The sequence below is a fragment of the Lithobates pipiens genome, unplaced genomic scaffold (genome assembly GCF_037356315.1).
Source record: "Lithobates pipiens isolate NorthernLeopardFrog02 unplaced genomic scaffold, aLitPip1_a1.2 Scaffold_16, whole genome shotgun sequence".
Lineage (NCBI taxonomy): Eukaryota > Metazoa > Chordata > Amphibia > Anura > Ranidae > Lithobates > Lithobates pipiens.
In genome coordinates this window covers 593,912,044-593,925,586 of record NW_027507748.1, presented here as the reverse complement: position 1 = coordinate 593,925,586, position 13,543 = coordinate 593,912,044, and the positions used below count along the sequence as shown (strand labels likewise).

The 13,543-nt window shown below is 41.2% G+C and overlaps 1 protein-coding gene across 2 annotated transcripts in view; it reads right to left on the bottom strand.

Annotated features, from left to right (window-relative positions):
- Positions 1 to 13,543, bottom strand: part of LOC143983843 (keratin, type II cytoskeletal 80-like) — a 79,803-nt gene that overhangs the window by 44,652 nt on the left and 21,608 nt on the right. For both annotated transcript variants that reach the window (XM_077483941.1, XM_077483942.1), the window contains exon 3: positions 7,221 to 7,281. In XM_077483941.1, coding sequence (XP_077340067.1) covers positions 7,221 to 7,281 — 61 coding nt within the window. The remainder of the gene's footprint in view (positions 1 to 7,220; positions 7,282 to 13,543) is intronic.

The window sequence follows — 13,543 nt, the reverse complement described above, 5'->3', positions numbered from 1 at the left end:
TGTCACAACCACCCGTGCCGAAATCAGAAGTAAAGTCCATCAATTGCTAAGGTGTATCTTCAACCAATCATAAACGTGTGTGTTCCATAACCACTATACAGGGAGTCACTCTTTACCAAATAGCCATGATCCCCCACTACAGAGGACCGAGAAAAGCGTATACTCAAGGCACAGCTGTAACTATAGAGCGCATCAGAGCCGTTTGTTTGCTTGCTAGCACCTCTTCAGATCATCTCATTAGTAGATCTGTGGACACTAACTGAAAGTTCAACTGTCAGTAGTATTTTGAGATGTTTCACGGACACTGTTGTAAGGTGATTCTCTGAAGTAGACTTGTTTGCTCACAGGAAGTCTCATTATCAGAGTGGGTATCTCTTTTAAATTTCCGTAGCACACTTTTTGAGAGATGAGGGCAATGTGTTGGGTTCTGTCAGAGTTAGATTTACAAGTGTGCCATTGTCTCCCACAGCCCCCTGCCTGTAAATGACCCTGCCATATGTTCTCTCAAAGGAAATTACTGTATAAACTACTGTGATGATGCACATTTCCCAAGAAAGAATACAGTATTCTAAAAGTTGTGAAAAAACATATGCAGCCTGTTATCACTGTAGTGTATATGGATACAACAGGCTGTAAAGAGGCTGTCCTTGTTCTTCCTTAGGGTAGCTACTAGCTAGGTCTTCAAAACACAACTGCATTGATATCTGAAGGTGCTGATATTTTGGCTTGTTCAAGAAACCTGATTCATTTTTTATCTCTTTCTGTAATGTGCCATTTTGGAAATTAATTCATCAGACAGTCATCATTATTACTTTTGAAATAAGAAATCAGGTGATCTATAAGGTGTTTTTTTACTGGTAAATCATGCAAATATCAGATTAGTATGCCAACTGTGCAGAGCTTTACCTTAAATCCTTCACATTTAAAATCCTATTAAATTTTCATGTAAAAGTTAAAGGGAAACTTCTCCCAAATGGAGACGTTAGTCTCTTCTGCCTCCTTCCCCCAACCTCACACATTTAGATTATTTTTTTGCGGGGGAGCAGGTGGGTGCTTGGGGGTGCTAAATCCAGGGTGAGCAGCAAGCTGTGAAGCAGGAAGGATTCACAGCCAGCTATCCACAGTTAACCAGCATCGGGGACCTGAGAACTGGTGAAGAACCAGGTCGGGTGAAGATGGTACTGGATCCTTGGACAGGTGACCGTGACCGTCTGTTTATTACAACTCAGCAGCTGCAGTTTTTGTAGCTGCTGACTATGCATTTTTGCATAATTGACTGAAGCTCCCCTTTAATGTGAAAGAAAACAAAAGGTTTGCAAGGACTGATACAGAAAGGTCACTGATTACACATATATAGCAGCAGTCCTTTCTACAGTGTCCTGGTGAGGGACAGACTTAAACATTGTTGCAGCTACATACAACAGAAAGTAAGGTTGGCCATACACATGGAAAATTTCAGGCAATTTTAACCACTTTCAATTGACCTGGAACTGAACATACAATCCAAAGTGGATGCCTAAAAACAAGCAATCTACCATCCACAAATTTACCAGTAATTGATCGAACCAGGCTACAAATTAACAGCTTCAGTACAGGTTTTTTAAAAATCTTTGGAAACTAGAAAAACTATGGCAAAGTCACTGAAAGCAAATAGTTAGATCAAGGCAATTTTAATGCTATGCCCTTGAGGCCAATCGAAACCCCTAATTTCAATATTCAAAAGCTTGACATTTTCATTCCAACTTGATAAAAAATGGTTAAAATTTCCAGAAAATTGCTGTGCTTATGGCCAGTTTTGAACTTTGCAATCTATGCTGTATTTGCAGATAGAAGTTTCATACTGGATTACGGTGCAGATCTGGGAGAAATATACAACGCACGTTTCTAGTAAAGCTTTGTACACACAGGCAGAAAATTGGCTGATTCGGCAGGAACCGGCAGAAGCCAGTCTCGCTTTTGTCGAATGGGTATGCTGGAAAACCAGCATGCTGCATCCGATCAGTGCTGGTAGCCAGTGAGTTCTGGTGGAGGGGCAGCCCCCCCCTTTCAGAACATAAAAGCACAGTGGGTGAGATTGGCGCACTAACATCACTTGTACGATGATCTCTCTTTTTTATGTTCGACCCGCTTGATTCGAAAAAAAAAAACTTCTGGTGTGTACTTTGCACTTTTTGTGGGTTTAGGCTCACATTACTATAAAATTAGATATATTTATAACCACCACATATCTTTTCATTAAGTATATACACACTCGCGGAAAAAACTTTGGGGTGTTCTTTATTGCATACATGTTAAACACCTTTTTTTTATTTCTAATTCATTTTATTTTATTCTTCTCCTATAATAGGCATATAGTACTGTGCAGCTCAATTAAAAATATCTAGAGTATAATATATGCGTCCATAGAATAGGTAGCGCCACTGACCCCAACTTAGTATAGACTTTTGTATGTAAGGCTCCGATAGGGGAGCTTTATTTTTAGGGGAGGCTGCAACCTAGGGGGGTTTGGACCTAAGCACAGCCTTCTGTAAATATTTTAAAAAAAATTGTTCCTCTGTTATCAGCATTAGTCACTTCTAAAAAGTGTTCCCGACACACAAGATAAATTTGGGTTGGAGAGGGAGCTCAACAAACAGCTTGTCTGTTCACAACACGGTTCTTCTGGTGTGTGAAGGGTGGTGTGTTCCTTTCCTTCAGTCAGCTCTCACACACTGTAACTGCAGCCTCTCCGCCCCTCCTCTGTAATACCTACAGATCAAGAAGGATTTTAACACTTTTCTGCCCTTTTGAAGGGGTGCAGGGAAGAGAGGGCTGCAGATAAACAAGTAAAGCTTATGTAGGATGATTTATTTCATATCTGTGTATCTAATCTGAAGGTGTGCACTTTCTGGGTATATGTGAAAGTTTACAACCACTTTAGGAACGTACATGCTTCTTTTGCTTAAGTGATATTTACTTTTCCAGAGTTCAGCTTTAAACCGGCTAATATTTTTTTACATTTGTGTGATCATTTGAAAACAAAAGGTACTCCATGCTTTGTCTTTTATCATATCCTCATTTGAATTGAATGCAAATAATTGTTAGATAAACTTTAATGTTACACTTTTTGATGTTCAAATGGATTTCTACTACAAACAGTACTTACATCTGCTAGTCAGGTACCTCCGAATAATAGCTATTGAGGATCCTTGTGCTCACTTCTTTCCACTAGAATTCCTAAAATTAGATTTTAGCACTCTTATGCCCCATACACACGGTCGGATTTTCTTAAAGAAAATGTCCGATGGGAGCTTTTTGTTGGAAATTCCAACTGTGAGTAGGCTCCATCGGCATTTCCGACACACAAAATTTGAGATCTGGATCTCAAATTTTCCGACAACAAAATCTGTTGTCGGAAATTTCAATCGTGTGTACATAATTCCGAAGCACAAAGTTCCACGCATGCTCGGAATCAAGCAGAAAAGCCGCACTGGCTATTGAACTTAATTTTTCTCGGCTCGACGTAGGTGTTGTATGTCACCGCGTTCTTGATGTTTGCAATTTCCGACCAACTTTGTGTGACCATGTGTATGCAAGACAAGTTTGAGCCAACATCAGTCGGAAAAAATCCATGGGTTTTGTTGCCGGAATGTTCGATCAATGTCCAATCGTGTGTACGGGGCATTAATGTAAATTCCATAGTTTTTTTCCTGTTAAAGCAAAATTTTGCCATGGTCTGCCTAACAAAGAATTGGCACACTTTCATACAAATTGCACTTATTCTTTTTTTCCCCCTACACTCATCTAACAGAGCGCACCTTCCCTGTCTAAAGATGTTTACTAACTGAGATGTGATGCCTGATGTCTCTGTGGATTGTTTAAATCCCACACCTACGCAGTGGGGCTCCATAAACCTCTATGGTGCTCCTCTACCTCCAGCTCCCAGCAAGGATGTGCAGAGAGACAATGTAAACAATCCCTAGAGGCCACAGGCCTGAGATCTTGGCAAGAATGCATCTATGGAAAAGGTGAGCTCTGTTAGGTCAGCGGAGTGGGGCCGAAAAATATATATGTATTTTGTATCAAACTTTGTTACCAAAAACAAACAACCAACCAAAAATCCGGCTGCTTACATTATCGCTAAGGGACCATGTAGTCTCCTGTGAAGGAAGATGTACATGGGAAGTACTATTCCCAGGAAGTACTAAGCACCGGCATTAAATTCACCTCAGGAAACTCTGCCAAAAAATAACTGAAAGGCAAGCAGAGGGCGATCTAATTGGTTTAAACTCAAAGATTAACAAAATCTTGCTTACTTATTGGGTTTTACTAGCATCACCCATGTGAATAATGTCAGATACAGTATTGATTTATCTCTTTCTTATTCAAGGTTGTTTGAGTAGAATGTTGAGCGTGTAATTGCTGCTAAATATCCTTAGCATGTCCATCAATCAGCAAGCAGGTGGAGGGGATGGGTGCGCAAGTAAAAGCATTCAGGCATTTATAAGAATTATTAGTAAAACTTCTACATTTATTGATGCCTTGGAATTTGTCAAATAATATGATCGGATAAGGGTCTGGTATGGAGTTTGGGGGGGGGTGGTTTTTTGGGCCTGCAACAGGGGTACCTCTCCCACAGAGTCATTGTGTTCTCCCGATGGGAGGGTGGGGAAAGCCACCCCCCACCTGGAGAAGACAGTAATAATCCAGAAGGCTGGTTGTACCCAAGTTGATCGATCGCTCGACTTGGGTACCTTCAGTATGCCCATACATGCTTCAAATTTTGTCCAGGTTCCTGCTGAACCAGGCAAGATTTGAACCATCTATGGCTGGCTTTAGGTGAGAGAAGGAACAAGGGAAGACAAATATTATCAGATTAAACTTCAGAATTAAATCCAAGTCCTGCCTAGGTTCAGTGCTACATGGTTTTTAAGCTGTATCTCTGCGACCCCTAATCTTTGATTCTGACTTACCTGACCTTTGTTATTGACTCTCTTTCTGTCTGGTCTGCCCTTGGATTTTCTTTGTCTGCCATTGATTGCTGAATACCTCCATTACTGAATTCAGCCTGGACTTCTGACCAAGATTTTGCTCACTGGCTTTGTATCTAATTGCAGTTGCGGAACTTTAAGGGTTGCAGCAGTCGCACTTGCGACTGGGCCCTGGTGTTCTGTGGGGGCCGAAAGACCCAACATCTCCCCTGCACTTCTTACTGTCAGTTTGGGATGCAGTGGGGGGAGTGGGAAGTGATGATCGGCAGCTCTATGGTAGATCTCCCTGGGGCTAGTAGTTCTCCTCCTGAGTATATACAGTGGAGAGGGGAGGGGCTCTGACCCGGGCAGGTATCAGTTCACTCTTCAGTGTACAAGTGAGTCACTCTGCTTCTACACTGTTGCTGATATATGCTCGGTTGAGAGGTCCCTCTTCTCTCCACTATATACACTGGGGAGGAGAACTACTAGCCCCATGGAGACTGCATGGTCCACGGGCACCATAGAGCGGCTGATCGCCCCTTCCCACCTCATCCCAGGTGGGGGTACAGAGTTTGCTGGGGGTTGGAGGTACACAGACAGTGGAGACAAGCCAAGTGCCATCAAATCATTCTCTGTAGTTATAAACTTTTGTACCATCACCCCTTCCCTTTAGAATGTAAGCTCTATGAGCAGGGCCCTCCTGTCTGGGGACCCTGATGTAAGGGTGCTCTCTGGGGACCCTGATGTAAAGGGGGGGCTCTCTGGGGACCCTGATGTAAGGGGGGGCTCTCTGGGGACCCTGATGTAAGGGGGGGTCTCTCTGGGAACCCTGATGTAATAAGGGGAGGCTCTTTGGGGACCCTGATGTAAGGGGAGGCTCTTTGGGGACCCTGATTTAAGTAGGGAGGCTCTCCAGGGAGCACTGATGTAAGGAGGGGCTCTCTGGGGACCCTGATGCAAGGGGGGGCTCTCTGGGGACCCTGATGTAAGGGGAGGCTCTCTGGGGACCCTGATGCAATGAGGGAGGCTCTGGGGACCCTGATGTAAGGAGGGATCCACACTCAGATATGCACAGTGCTGACCTCTGCATGTTCCTGGCCTTGGTTCTGCCTATCTGTAACTGACTCAAACCTGCGCTGTACTTCTGTAAATCTGATAGCAGTGCTCCTGTGTTCCAATCACCAGATATTGCACCTTAACACTTGTGCCATTCTATCACCCATTCAGTCGCTATCTTCGTTTCCAAGGCTGCTCAGAAGGGAATTGTGCAAAAGGCCACCTTTGTCACCTCAGCTCCTCATACAGGTAGATAACACACTACAAAATTATTTGGGTCAAGCTTTAACAATTTAACGAGTTTCAGCTTCTCTTATAAGGTTAAAAAGTCTCTTGGGGACTAGTTTTAAATGACTTTGAGAAAACAAACTGGGAACAAAAGATCAGTTTGTGCCAGTTCCTCCTTATGTCCTTTTAATTTGTACATTGGCTACTCTGTATAAAAGTTTTCTGGTACTCAGACAGCCCATGTGCTAGCAGTGACTTGTTAAACAGGTTTTGCAGCTTTGTCAGGATTAATACAATAATATTGCAATAATATTGGCAGTACAATTCAATGAAATATCTTTCAAACACCTTGTACGCCAGTGCAGAGTGATAGCTTGGTAGCCATTTAGAGATTGCAGCTGTTTTGTGTTTGCCTTTTCTGGTAGTAGTAGTAGTAGTAGTAGTAGTAGTAGTAGTAGTAGTAATAGTAGAAGTAGTAGTGCTTGTTCTCTACTCAAAGTGGGTTGGCTGCATCTACATACTCTCCAGATATGTTAGATTTGGTGGATGAGGTAGGCTCATACCTGTGAATTTCCCCCTAGTTAAGGTTGGTAAAGGTAGCATGAGATATTGTCCAAAGCAACCAATCAGATGGTAACTTTAACAAGTAATCCTATATGTTCACTCTCATCAGACTATTTGCTATGAACAGCTCCTTTGACCTCAATAAAAAAGAAAAACATACAACTCACCTTCTACTGCACTTCCTCTACCCTCTCATAGCACACAGCATAGACATTCGTCCTCTTATAAGACATGATTGTACAATGCCAAAACTTATTTTATTAGGAGCTACAACTAAGAGCCTAACAAGCTGGAACGTCTTAGCAGGTTGCCCTGTATGTTTCTATGCTGATCTAATAAAAGATGTTTTGGATGAGTCAACGGATGCTGGATACTCTCGTTATAACAAAACTTGTATTAGATACACAACATCACTCTTACCTTCTTCAGTCCTACAAATGCATATTCCATGTCTGTGCGTAGATTGAACTCATCTTCATACCTAGGGAAGACAGATGGTATAATATGAGATGTACAGGCTAGTTGCCCTATGGTGATATATTGGTGGGCTAGGGATTCATTTAATTTTGGGCTATGTGAAGTAGAATGTAAGACTGGCACACTTTGTTAGAAAGGTGGTGTAGCTATTCCAGCTGGACCCTGATGAAAAAGTAGGGATGTCCTGGATAATGTATAATGATATCAGCACCATGTCAGCTGTTATGGCTTATTTTACTGAAAGGTCCTGCTGCAGCCTCTGTTCTGATACAACGGGCATCCTTTAGTACACTCTTATTATTATTATACAGGATTTATATAGTGTAAAAACCAACATATAGCGCCTACAGTTTCCGCAGCGTTTTACAACTTGAGGGCAGACAGCACAGTTCCAATACAATTTAATACATGGAGCATAATTGCTCTTAGTACTTTTATGAAGAGAGAACTGACCATATGATTTTTTAAACAGCTTTTCTTTTTTTTTAAACATAAGTTTTAAACAGCTTTTTAACAAACAGCTTTTAAAATTTTTTGGTTGTCTGTTTTTCCCTACTGTGCAGATATGTAAAAACATCTACCTTGGCTTTTTATAGAATACTTGCCCAACAGTTTTACTTGGTGTGCACTGAATAAAGGATGTGCATTTACTAATGTATGAGAGGAGAATCTATATTTTTTTGCATGTTGTTGGAAAGCTGGTTCCAATTAGAACATTCAAAAGTCCTTTTAATGGAAACATTCATACCCAAGAAACTAAAATGTAATTGTAGTAAATGCTGGCAAGCAAGCTATTCTTGATTTAGTGACTCTTCTGAAATAAAATGCATCAAAAGCAATGTTCTTCTGCATGTACACCGAGCCATGCATGTGCAGCTTAATATACAGTACATTCTTGATATGCCTTAGTGTGGAGATAAGCCAGCTCTGTGCCATGTCTAACTGTTACCACATCTAGGGACGTCTATTAAGGTAGCCGAAGATGTCAAACCCAGAAGACGCCAGGTGAAGATGGAAGTGTTAGCAAGGGGGCTCATATTGTTGGAAGAGGAAAGTATAGCAGAGTTTAGCTCCACTATAATTTGTTGTTATCTTGCATGTTCGTTATAAAAAAAATCAAGGCGATCTTATAGGGCAGGTTTAAGCCTCTCTTCTGGCAGCCTGTCAAACTCTATGGGAGGCTGGCCATTGATGTTCCTGGACAGGGCTGGATAGTGCACTGAGCTGAAAGTATGTAAGTTTAGGGTAATATGCACCCTTGGCTAATTACCTTGAATTTAGGTAGCCTCGTCAGTGTGCATGTGGCTTTAGGGTGGTTAGACAGTTATTTATGAACTAAACAACAAAGCTGGGCCTATACTAGCAAAATTTAATTTGAACACTCATGCAGAAATTCTGAACCGTCAGAGCATTCAATTTTGCTTTCACGGGGTCATTAGTTAACTCAATAGATTTTGTGTTTAGAACATGCATCTTACAATACAGTGGTGTGAAAAAGTGTTTGCCCCCTTCCTCATTTCCTGTTCCTTTGCATGTTTGTCACACTTAAGTGTTTCGGAACATCAAACCAATTTAAACAATAGTCAAGGACAACACAAGTAAACACAAAATGCAATTTGTAAATGAAGGTGTTTATTATTAAAGGTGAAAAAAAATCCAAACCATCATGGCCCTGTGTGAAAAAGTGATTGCCCCCTAAACCTAATAACTGGTTGGGCCACCCTTAGCAGCAACAACTGCAACCAAGCGTTTGCGATAACGTGCAATGAGGCTTTTACAGCGTCCTGGAGGAATTTTGGCCCACTCATCTTTGCAGAATTGTCCTAATTCAGTTACATTAGAGGGTTTTCGAGCATGAACGGCCTTTTTAAGGTCATACCACAACATCTCAATAGGATTCAGGTCAGGGCTTTGGCTAGGCCACTCCAAAGTCTTCATTTTGTTTTTCTTCAACCATTCGGTGGTGGACTTGCTGGTGTGTTTAAGATCATTGTCCTGCTGCAGAACCCAAGTTCGTTTCAGCTTGAGTACACGAACAGATGGTCGGACATTCTCCTTCAGGATCTCTTGGTAGACAGCAGAATTCATAGTTCCTTTTATCACGGCAAGTCTTCCAGGTCCTGAAGCAGCAAAACAGCCCCAGACCATCACACTACCACCACCATATTTTACTGTTGGTATAATGTTCTTTTTATGAAATGCAGTGTTCCTTCTACGCCAGATATACTTGGACACAACCTTCCAAAGAGTTCCACTTTTGTCTCATCGGTCCACAGAATGTTGTCCCAAAAGTCTTGGGGATCATCAAGATGTGTTGTGGAGAAATTGAGACGAGCTTTGATGTTCTTTTTGCTCAGCAGTGGTTTTCTCCTTGGAACTCTGCCATGCAGGCCATTTTTGCCCAGTCTTTTCCTGATGGTGGAGGCATGAACGCTGACCTTAACTGAGGCAAGTGAGGCCTGCAGTTCCTTGGACGTTGTTGTGGGGTCTTTTGTGACCTCTTGGAAGAATCGTCGCTGCGCTCTTGGGGTAATTTTGGGCGGCCGGCCACTCCTGGGAAGGTTCACCGCTGTTCCATGTCTTCGCCATTTGTGGATAATGGCTCTCACTGTGGTTCGCTGGATTCCCAAAGCTTTGGAAATGGCTTTATAACCCTTTCCAGACTGATAGATCTCAATTACTTTCTTTCTCAATTGTTCCTGAATTTCTTTGGGTCTCGGCATGATGTGTAGCTTTTAAGGATCTTCTGGTGGACCTTACTGTGTCAAGCAGCTCCTATTTAAGTGATGCCTTGATTGTGAACAGGTGTGGCAATATTCAGGCCTGGGTGTGGCTAGAGAAATTGAACTCAGGTGTGGACAACCACAGTTATAGTATGTTTTAACAAGGGGGGCAATCACTTTTTCACACAGGGCCATGATGGTTTGGATTTTTTTTCACCTTTAATAATAAACACCTTCATTTACAAATTGCATTTTGTGTTTACTTGTGTTGTCCTTGACTATTGTTTAAATTGGTTTGATGTTCCGAAACACTTAAGTGTGACAAACATGCAAAGGAACAGGAAATGAGGAAGGGGGCACACACTTTTTCACACCACTGTATGTATGATTCCATTAGAAAATTGAGCAAAGATTCTGAAAACAAAAACAAAAATTAACACATTTTTTACGAGCGTGTGGTTAGCTTTATGGTACCTATACATTTTTTGATTGCTTGGGGGAGGTTCTCTGTCTATAGAAATCCCTGGAGACAAAGTTGGCTAACTGTTTCCAGGGCATCAATCAAATAGATTGAGAAATCTGCTCTGCTGCTTACAACCTAACGGGGTAAAGTTGCTGCATAAACCCCTTATGTAAAAGTGTCCATACCTTTTTTAGACCATTACTCACTGAACTATGCAATAGAATACTTATTTCTGGTTTTACATGCACAGCATGGGAGCCTAGTGGAAGCACTGCGAATCTGAAGCACAGAAGTTTGAATACATATCTATATTGTTTCTTTCAGCTACTCCAGGTTCCCACAGTCTAAAAAACATACTGGTTAGATATGATGTGACTGTCTTCTAGCCAGAATGACTCTAGTGCGTATGTATGTTTGTCTTTGTATGACTGTAGCAGGGGCCTTAGGTTGTAAGCTCTTGTAAGGAGGGGTCTGATGGGACTGGTTTCTACACTCTTGGACCTGATACAATGCAGTTTTGTTAATCTGCTGACATTACTCCAGTGTTCCACCTGAAAAAACTAGGATACAAATATCTACATACCAATGATTGTTTCTCAAGGTACCAGGTCATTCTTATACAAGGACTAACGTCCAAAACGCATAGGCTGTTTTGCAACTTTGTACATGTATACTTAATCAAGAAATACTATGTTGGATGTCATCCTGAGTGCCGATCATCCCTCTCCTTACTCTGGTACGTTGGAGATGTCATCAGCCTCAAGGTCTGGGCACCGGGCAGAGCTTTAATGTGGGAAGGTTGTAGCACCTATACACCTGTCTTTCTTAGATGTTTATGACAATGTTTTTTCAAGATTTTTCTGTTAGTTTCATGATGGACTAAATCCTGTGCATTAGTAAAATTATGCGGGATCAGGTACAAAAGTACAGGATTTGTATGCTTTCTATGGTATGCCATTTTCATCTCTGAAATTTGATTTGACCACCTGAGGGACCTCTTCTCGAGTCAGAAAGCAGTCAAATAAATCCCCTGTGCCATGCTAGTGACTATACATAACATGCCATCTCCAGAAGTAGTGCCAATTGGTTACATTCTCTATAAGGAAGCATGAATAATTCTATGTTCATTCTAAAGCAATGGTATAATTATCATCATTATACAAATTAGTGTAAAAATTAAAAAGCTAGCACTCTTATTATAGAGTGAGTAACACAGCTGTTTATAAATACATGATATGATTATGGTTATTATGTTAATAATGGAAATTTAGATTAAAATAATATTTCATTCAGGACTTAATATTCATTTCAAAACCAGCTCCTCCCATTAATTTGGTATTTTCACATAGAAGATTCACCAGTTAGAAGTTATATATAACTAATACACCATGAATCACCTAAGTATAATTATAACAGAATAAATATTAACACACTTTCTAATTACAAGCAATACTCACCCTAAACACTGCAATTACATTTATTAACATTTTACCTTGGAACAAAGCCAAAGCCATACTTGCCTTCCTTACCAAGTTTCATCCAACAATCAGCTACTTTAGGTATCAGAAGCACTAGGCCACATTACCCGTAGCTGTAAAGTTGTTGCTGGAGTTCATTAAAATGAGCTTCATATTGTTTATTGTTGATGTACTCATCAGTGTAAAGCCCCATACACACTATCAGATTTTCTGCAGATTTTTGTCTTCAGATTTACCAAAACCATGTAGCGCAAGGGCCTGCCTGATTGCATACAAACTGAAACTCCTAAGGTTGGACCTCATATTATATGGTTTTGGTAAATCTGAAGGAAGAAAATCAGCAGAAAATCTGATAGTGTGTACGGGGCTTTAGGGTCCTTTCACACGGGCTTGTCCGCTTGTTTAGCGAGGGATCGATCTGCTGATCCCTGCTGAGCAGATGGACGACAGGTCCGTCTCCACCCACTGTGCTGAAATGGACCTGTCAGAGTCCCGCTTTCCTCTATGGGGAGATCGGATGAAAACAGACCGCCTGTCCGTTTTCTTCTGATCCACCAGACAGATGGAAAATAGGGTCACCATCCGTCTGGATTTCACGGACAGGATCGGATCAGATAGCAGCATGATGTCTGCCGGGATTCACCAAGCGTTTGGAAGTCAGGCAGAATGGCGATCTATCTATGTAAACAAGGCAGTTTGCCGTTCTGTGACAAGGGAAGGCAGTGATCTTGTCTTCCTGCTAAGCAGGGACATCGATCTCTGCCTTGCCACAGTGAAAACACTCCCCACACAGTTAGAAAACACTCACAGGGAACACATTTAACCCTTTGATTGCCCCTGATGTTAACCCCTTCCCTGCCAGCGTTATTAGTACAGCTACAGCGCATATTGTTTTTAGCACTGATCTCTGTATTAGTGTCACTGGTCTCCAAAAAGTGTCAAAAGCGTCAGTTAGGTGTCCGATTTGTCGCAGTCCTGCTATAAGTCGCTGATCGCAGCTATTACTTGTAAAAAAAATAAAAAAATTAAAAAATTCTAAAAATATATCCCATAGCTTGTAGACGCTATAACTTTTGTGCAAACCAATCAATATACACTTATTGGGAACTTTTTATACCAAAAATATGTAGCAGCTTACATATTGGCCTAAATTGATGAAGAAATTTGATTTATTACATTTTTATTGGGCATGTTTTATAGCAGGAAGTAAAAAATACTTTTTCAAAATTGTCAGTCTTTTTTTTGTTTATGAAAAAAATAAAAACCCGCAGAGGGGATCAAATAACACCAAAAGAAGGCTTTATTTGTGGGGAAAAAAATGACATACATATTATTTGGGTACAGCGTTGTGCGAGCACGCAATTGTTGGTCAAATTAACGCAGTGTCTGTGCGAATTTAATTCAGAAACAAAGATAAGGGCTGCTGTGATTTCCCCCACCATCCGACACAGATTGTTTCCAGTAGGGGTGTCTGGGTGAAGGGGCAACACCCGTCCAGCTTGCTCAAGGTTACTACCTACTCATTGTTAAAGTTTCTGTATGACTTAAGTTGTGTTAAGATGTTTACTCAATGGACCATTCTTCATATGTTCAATTATAGCA